General features: G+C 42.5%; 1 protein-coding gene across 7 annotated transcripts in view; it reads right to left on the minus strand.

The window, feature by feature from the left end:
- The window catches only part of CREB5 (cAMP responsive element binding protein 5), a 420,024-nt gene that overhangs the window by 101,328 nt on the left and 309,844 nt on the right, over positions 1-8,852 (minus strand). For all 7 annotated transcript variants that reach the window (XR_004271511.1, XM_032286910.1, XM_032286908.1 and 4 more), the window contains one exon: positions 3,217-3,343. Coding sequence is in view for 6 of the 7 variants with exons in the window: in XM_032286910.1 (XP_032142801.1) it covers positions 3,217-3,343 (127 nt within the window). In the remaining variant the exon portion in view is untranslated. The remainder of the gene's footprint in view (positions 1-3,216; positions 3,344-8,852) is intronic.

Genomic DNA, 8,852 nt, shown 5'->3' on the forward strand with positions numbered 1-8,852 from the left:
AGCACCCAGCACAGTGCTTGCTCCTCATCCTGTCTGTCCCCAGCACCTAGCACAGTGCTTGTTCCTCATCCTGTCTGTCCCCAGCACCTAGCAGAGTGTTTGGCACATAGAAGGTGCTCAAGTTTGTGAAATGAATGAATGAGTAAAGGAATGAAATAATACATGATTTTGTTTCACACCTAGACTTCATAAAATGTGTGGTCCAGCATTCATTACAAACCAGTGAAGAATCTCGTCCTCACTTAAAGATATGAAATTATCTTTTACACCCAGGGAATCACGGTCTTCCAGGACAGAAACTCTAGGGCAAGAGGCTCCCCTGTGACCAGATTTGAAATGTCCAAGTGACATAGTACAGGAGCTGGTGACATTATAATAAGGAAGAAAAGGCCTAGGTTTCTAGGGCCTGGAACTCTTAGGATATGTTTTTTTGAGACCTGGAATTAATTTTTATTAGTTACATTCATGTCACTCAGGCCCAGGGCTTCTCAACCTTGGGCCTACTGAATACTGGGCTAAATAATCCTTTGTTGTGGGGGCTGTCTTGTGCATTGTAGGATGTTTAGCAGCATCCCTGGCCTCTACCCACTAGGTGCCTGTACCTGCCCACTGACCCTGGTTTTAACAATCAATGGAGTCTCCGATATTGCCACAAATCCCCTGGGGGACAAAATCACCCCCAGGTGAGCATGACTGCTCCAGACTGACACCTGTTGCCACAGCAGCTGTACACATCAACGTCACAGCTTTGGGGGCTCTTGACCAGGCAGCGGAACCTTTGCTGCTACTCTTAACAAGAGGTCAAGCAGTAGGAATAGATGATGTGGTAGAAACTGGTTTTTCTTGGTCCTTTGAGCCCAAGTGTCTCATCTTTGTCTCTGGGAATGGTTCACAGTTTAGCCAAATAAAAAAAAAAATAAATAAAAAATAAAACTCTGCAGTGGTATTTTTCTGGACAATGCATAGAAGTTCTGAAAAAAAAAAAAAAATTTTGGACAGGAGCAACTTAAAGCCTAAAAGAAGACAGCTTGTTGTGAAAGTCTTCATGCAATTGGTTGGATTGAATAAAACATGGGATAATTGTCTGGGTATGGTGGCTCCTACCTGTAATCTCAGCACTTTGGGAGGCTGAGGCAGGCGGATCACAAGGTCAAGAAATCAAGTTCATCCTTGCCAACATGGTGAAACCCTGTCATTACTAAAACTACAAAAAATTAGCTGGGCACAGTGGTGTGCACCTATAGTCCCAGCTACTTGGAGGCTGAGGCAGAGTTCAATCACTTGAACTCAGGAGGCGGAGGTTGCAGTGAGCTGAAATCACACCACGGCACTCCAGCCTGGCAACAGAGTAAGAATCTGTCTCAAAACAAGGGAAAATTGCATTGACGGTGCTCTTTTCCTTCATCTAAAGGGGTCTAAGGAAAGCAAAATAGGTAAAGTCAACCAATGCGATCTGTCCTCTGGCCCAATGTTGCAAAGACTGTTTCTAACCTGGACTAATCAGTATTTAGAGTGGGCAGGTCCACTTCTCTAAACTGAGTCTGCGGGCCCTTCGCCATTCCCCTGCCTACACTTAGATAAATGAGCAAACTGCTCAATTGGGATGATCTGAGCAACTCAGTGTCAGCTGAGATGTGGGTTCCAGCCACAACTCTTCACTCACAAGCTGTGTGACACTGGACTACTCCCTTCAATCTCCAGCTCTTCATCTATAAAATGAGTATATCAATAATTAGTGCTACTGCATTCCCACAGGACTGCTATGAGAATAAAATGAAATAACAATAGAAACAATTCCTTAAAATACTGAAAGGCTTTGCAAGACATTGTTAATATTGTTGTGGCGAGGGTTTTAATTGAGCTGTTATAGCGCCTCTAGGGCTTCTGAGAACCCCCGTGTCCCTGTGACTACACCAGCCCTCTTCACCAAAGCACAGTGCCAGGGAGGATGGAGAAGAGGCGCAGGGAAGGGGTCCATGGAAGGAGAGAAGGGTTTCTTCTGGGATACTGGGTATCTCCCTTCTAAGTTTATCTTTTTTTGTGAGACAGAGTCTTGCTCTGTCACCCAGGCTGGAGTGCAGTAGCGCGATCCCGGCTCACTGTAACCTCCACCTCCCGGGTTCAAGCGACTCTCCTGCCTTAGCCTCCCGAGTAGCTGGGACTACAGGTGTGCGCCACCACACCCGGTTAATTTTTGTATTCTTAGTATGGATGGGTTTAACCCTGTTGGCCAGGATGGTCTAGACCTCTTGACCTGGTGATCCACCTGCCTCGGCCTCCCAAAGTGCTGGGATTACAGGCATGAGTCACTACACCTGGCCTTATCTATTATTTTTATTGTTTGTCATTAGATAATGGTTATGAGTGGAGGCTCAGAAGTCAGACTACCTGGATGTAAGCCTTACCTCTATCACCTACTAGCTCTGTAACCCTAGCCAAGTTCCTCAGCCTCTCTATACCTCAGTCTCCTCATCTGTAAAATGGGTATAATAACAGGGTCTATCTTGCAGGTTTGTTGAGAAGGAAAGGAGAGAGGGTGCATATCACATAGTAGTTGAGAAAGTGGGCTCTAAAGCCAGAATTTCTAGGTTCAAAACTTAGTCGCTCTGCTTCTCAGCTGAGCAAGTTACTTACCTTTCTTTCCTCATTCAAAAAGTGGGGACAGTAATACACCTACTTTGTAGAGCTGTTTTGTGGGTTGATAAAGTGCTTGGAATGTGACCAGCATACAGTAAACACTCAGTAAATACTGCCAGCATGATTAACAGTACATGATATGCATAAATGCATGTTAGCAGCTATTATGTATGATTGCTATTATTGTTGTTATAGTTATTACGCTGAGTCCTGGTTAGACTACTCACTGTCAATTTAAGGACACTCTGTAAAGAGCCCAAACTGTAGACTTTGGAGTAGATAGTTCACCCTGTCCCTGAACAAATTCTATTCCCCAGGTGTCGCAGGCCCACTTGTCACCAGCAAGAACATGGGACCATATCTCATAGCAAAGCACTGAAGGGTGGAAAAGCCGGCACGATGCCTGCGGATGGGTAACTGGACCTTCCGAGCAAACTGGCACACAGCTCAACCCTCCATTCAGAAGGAGCCACCTTCTTTTCCCATCAGCTTGGATCTCAGAGTTTCCTTGATCCTTTCAAAGAGTGGCAAACCTCAGTGCAAGTGACAAGCTACTGGGAGACACACAGAAACACTTACTGGCATCAAGACGGCGGAAGATCCTGGCATTGTGGGGTTGGGCAGGGTCCCGGGCATGGAGGCTGGCATGGGCTGTCTCTGTCTGTTGTGGAGATGTAGCAGAGAAGATAGAGAGCCTGGGACAGGCCTGGGAGAAAGAAAAAAACAAAACAAAACAAAACATGATTCCTGGTGCCCTGGGCCTGTTTCCCCAGTGTCTAGAACAGCAGGGACAACAATGTCACATGTGCAGCAGATCAGATCCACTGATGGGAAAGCCACATAATTGAGGATATTAGGGAAATAATAACAAATAAAACACAAGCCTGGCTTCCTTTGCTGCTTCCTAGTTAATATATCAAATTCCACTTCATTTCCTGACCTCTGTTATCTAACTGATGTTCAATAGAAACAAGTCAATGAGTCTCCTAAACTCTCACATGTTAGGAAACGGACTTTGTGGTGAAATCCTTTTGTTTACTCAGAAATCTCAGCCCTCTGAAGTGTCTTAGAGCCTGAGATCTGTGTACATTTGTTTTAGTCACACTCTCCCACACCTCTGCCTGGAAGCCTGCCTGGCTTTGCTCTGGAAACACTTTCACTCTCTGGATTTGCAGAGCAAACTTCATTCATGAATTCCCAGCAGAAATCTGTTTTGACTTTTTCATCGTTCTCCACCATGAATGGAAAAAAACAAACCAAAGCAGCCAGATCCCGGGGCAGCCGCACAGCTGACCTTTCTCAGGGTGAGTCCGGAGCCCAGCCCCCAATTACCAGCCTCTCATTTCATAATAACGCGAGGTGTTAGGCTGTTTGATAGAAACTGATTTGGGCCTGACCTAAGAGACTGGGATAAGCACTCCTCAGGGGAGTATTGTACAGAGTTTGAGCTTTTGCTTCAATTTGCCAGAAAAAAAAATTTAAGGGCCTTAAATTGATTTAATGAGCCAGAGAATGCGGAGCTGAGGGAAAAAGGGAATTATTTGTGTTTATTAAAAATGGCAAACAAGTGACCTCCCCGCATAAATTCTCAGTCTCTTCATGCTTTTGCTCTGGGGAGCTGTATAAATGTCAAATCATTAAATTAAAGACTTAACAACAAACAAACAAAATAGAACAAACAAACAAAAACCTCCCAGGACCTCTGAGTCTTCCATGTTAAACAACCTTACCCTGAGTGTTATACTAGAAACTAGTCTTCCAGAATTAATGCATTCTCTTAAGAGAGAAAGAACAAGAGAGAGAGAGAGAGAGAGGCTCCCTCATGCTAAGTGCTGGGCAAAGGTTGCAGACAGAGATGTTCTGGGTAGGGCAATGCTTTACTGTGCCTCAGAGGATGGCCCTGTCTAGTGCCCCCAACCAGAGTAGGAGAATGAGCTGCTTCTCTGGAGTTCCTTTGGCTCCTATGAAGAAGTGGAAGATTGAGGTGGGGGAGAGAATGCCAACAGGGTCCTCCTTCACATGCCTGTTATAATTTCAAAGAAGATAAAGTTTTCCACTCTTTTTGCTCAAGAGCTCCTTTGGAAATATGGCTAATCACCAGAGTCACACACATCATAGAAGGACTATTCATTCATTTATCAGTCACGATTTATGATCAGTTTAGAAAGGTGTTTATATGAAAATATAAAAGAATATAAAGAGCTCGTGACCAGCCTGGCCAACGTGGTGAAACCCCGTCTCTACTAAAAATACAAAAATTAGTCAGGCATGGTGGTGCATTCCTGTAATCCCAGCTACTCAGGAGGCTGAGGCAGGAGAATCACTTGAACCTGGGAGGCGGAGGTTGCAGTGAGCAGAGATTGCACCACTGCACTCTAGCCTGGGCCACAGAGCAAGACTCTATCTCAAGAGAGAGAGAGAGAATGTAAAGTCTTTCCACAGAGGTTATGCAGATGTACACAAAGTACACCTCGTGTTATTAGCAGAATGTGCATATGAGGAGATACACAGAGAGGCTAATGGAAGCAGCCTGTAACAATGAGGAGTGTTTTCAGATAAGCAGATGAAGTGCTATGCGTATTTCTGGACATGTGCTCTTGGATTTCTGGAGTACAGATTGACAATAAGGACTAGGAGGGCCTTTGAAAGTCCTTCAGCTTTTACAGATCTGGAAGACTGCTGGTTAATTGCTCCAAAATACCATGGCAGGTTGTGACTTCACTAGGTCTTAAAGTCTCATTCAGAGGTGGATAGACCGAGTCAGATGGGTATAGGATGTGGCTCAGTCAATCAAATTTGTTGATATCCTCCAGTCTGAATATTTTGTTTGGGAACTTTACTGAACAGAAAATAGTAGAATATCAAAGTATATAATGTTTAATCATGGTCAGTTCTTCTAAATCCAAGATAAATAATCTGAACTTTGTACTTTCATAATGAGAAATATTCGCTGAGAGGACCCCAACATATAGGTCACCATCTATCCATCCATCTATCCATCCATCTCAATAGATGTACAAAATACATCTATACACATATACAGCCTTTTACCATATGTTTGTATTCCCAGTCATCAGAGGGGAATGCTTCAAGTATACTCAGCTAGGAACAAGTAAAAACTATTATAGCAAAGACAGCTAAAAACCTTCCTTTTTATTATGATGGTTTGCAATATCATGCTCATGGGACATCATCATTTACATTCTGTCTCAAACAGGGCTTATTAAAAATAATCTTGTTCATTAGGTTTTTGTTTTGAGGTGTTCTTTTTAAAAAATAAACCAGGGAATCTCTCTGAACCTATTCTGGCTCAGGAGATTGCCCATTAAAAAATAAAAGTTAAAAAAATTAGAGAAACAGAAATCAATTAAACAACTTAATGGTTACTTGAATGGAGATGCAAAAGTAATTACACATAAAATGAGCTTTTATTCTTCCTGAAACCATGGAAAACTCTCAGTTATATAAATAGTTTGGGAATGGTATGTTTCACTTAATTCAACATTCTTATTAGGTAAGTTATTTCTATGCTTTGTAGAGATCTACCAGATTTTAAAGTATCAAGTATTTCCTCATTAAGAGAGCCTTTCAGGATACTGGATTCCCTTGGGATTATAATAATAATTTCCTAATGATACTGATCAGGCTAATTAGTAATGCAGAAACGGGAAAGGATTATTTGAGATCTCTGTATGTTTGGATTCTGAACAATTTTGAGGCTACTGTTCTACACAGATTCTATGAATCATTCCCCCGCCTCCACCTACCAAACCAACAGTTTTCTCTCTGTTTCTTGCTTTAATTTTTAATACTACAAAAACTGAAAAAAGCAAATAGAATGATCTGTGCTTACCCATCACCAGGTATATAAAGGACTAGACTGAGGCATGTAGCTACATAGGTACAAGAAACAATCATTTGTCCAGATGCTCATATCGTTAAAGTGAGAGTGCCACTGGAATAATTGCATTGTCTAATTTCCTTTGTGTATATTGAAATTAGGATTATTATTTAATACATTGTACTTGCATAAAATTTTTCCTATTACACTTTAAGGTATTTTCTTTTCCCTAACTTCGTGTGCCGTGAAACAATGCAATGAGGTAGTTAGGTCATATTATTCCCATTTAAGTCAGGAGTATGCTGAATTTGGAGACATTTAAATTTTCCCAAGGTCACATGGGTCAGGAAAGCGAGCAGGGCTTATACTCGACTTGCAGTCTGGGGCCTTCCCCCTCACGCCTGGATGGCTCCCATAACTACGTTATTATTGATTTTTTATGCTAAAAAATTCACAGTTCATTTCCTTTGATATTCACACTGCTCTCTGGACTTTCTATAAAGCAGTAAAACCCTGTAATACTGCTAACGTGAGAATTCACTCATCCACATGAAATTACATTTTCTTCCTTTAAAACAAAACAAAACAAAACTTCCCAAACAGCACATCAGTTAGACTCTGAAAATAATATGGCAAATTGCAGTAAAGTTGTGAAAACAAAGACCCAACAGTCCTTCTCCAGTGCAGGCTTGTTGCCATGAGCTAATAATTCCAGACTTTGTGCAGGCCAAGCGTCCCTTTTAATAACCATATGCCTCTAGGTAAAGTATTCCTACTAAAAATTATTGAGGCATAGAACAAGGTAAGATGTGTGAGCTCATGTTGGATTGTTCAATTACTAAACGGAGTCCTGCAGCATTAAGAGTTTTCCAACTTGACAGATTATTCCTCTTTATACACTTATATAAACATAGTGCTTATGGTTGAAATCTATGTAAGCTTTTCTTTCAATTAAAATGTCAAGGATGACAGACTGTGTTTTCACTGTCCTTAGCAGAATGATAGGCACCACAGCAAGCGATTTCATGTCCTCATTTCCCCCACCCAGCCGAAGGATGTTTTCCTGTCTAGGGGTGTCTGAAGAGCCAGAACTGTGTCTACAGGTCTTCTGTGCCCTTGGGCAAGCCTATCCTCAGGCGAGTGCTTTGGTCTGAGAGATGTGAAGGGGTCTCTCCATGCTGCTCTCCTTTCTCAGGTCTTCAGAAGATCCGTGGCACAATGGGACTATCTGTTAAATTTTCAGGACAGATACATCTGCCACGTATGTGGCCAGGCAAAGGAAACAGGGCCAATAAGGAAAAAAAAAAATAGGTTAGAAAATCAGAAAATATTGACCAAAAGCAGACCATAGGCCAGGCACAGTGGCTCATGCCTGTAATCCAGAACTCTGGGAGGCAGAGCTGGGTAGATCACTGGAGCCCAGGAGTTCGAGACCAGCCTAGGCAACATGGTAAAACGCTGTCTCTATGAAAAGAAAAATATACAAAAACTATCCAGGTATGGTAGTCTTGGAGGCTGAGGTGGGAGGATCACTTGAGCCCAGGAGGTGGAGATTGTAGTGAGCCGAGACCACACCACTGCACTCCAATCTGGGAACCTGGACAACACAGTGAGACTCTGTCTCAAAAAAAAAAAAAAAGGAGACCATAGATATTGAGGAAATGTTGAGAAAAAATTTAAAAATATTAACATAAGGACTTGGTGGAGAACAGCATTAAAAAATGAAAGATTCAGGGAGCAGGAGGATATCCAGATGCCACTGTTATTAAAGTTATTGACTGAGGGAAAAGACTTTCTTAACTTTTGGGTTCTCCATTTCATCATCTTCTAATGAACAGATGAGACTATAGGCTTTCTCAAAGGCCCTTGATACTCTAAAATTCAGATTTCAGGACTTGAAAATGAGATATTCTTAATCCAAATAAATTATAACTTCCATCATGATAAGGGTATCTTACACTGCTCACTGCAGCATTCACAGTGCTTAACCCAGCATCTGGCACACAGTGGGTGGTCAGTGTCTCCATTCAGTGAAATCAAGCCAGTCCAGCTTGGTTCTTAACATTTAGTTCTTAATATCAGGTCGGGTACAATGGCTCAGGCCTATAATCCTAGCACTTTGGGAGGCTGAGAAGGGCGGATTATGAGGTCAGGAGTTCGAGACCAGCCTGACCAACATGGTGAAACCCTGTCTCTACTAAAATACAAAAGTTAGCCTGGCATGGTGGCAGGCACCTGTAATCCCAGCTACTCGGGTGGCTGAGGCATGAGAATCACTTGAACCCAAGAGGCAGAGGCTGTAGTGAGCCGAGATCGTGCCACTGCACTCCAGCCTAGCTGACAGAGTGAGACTCCATCTCAGAAAAAAAAAAAA

Source organism: Sapajus apella, unplaced genomic scaffold, assembly GCF_009761245.1.
Source record: "Sapajus apella isolate SASKATOON/1434 unplaced genomic scaffold, GSC_monkey_1.0 scaffold19, whole genome shotgun sequence".
In the NCBI taxonomy this organism is placed as follows: Eukaryota; Metazoa; Chordata; class Mammalia; order Primates; family Cebidae; genus Sapajus; species Sapajus apella.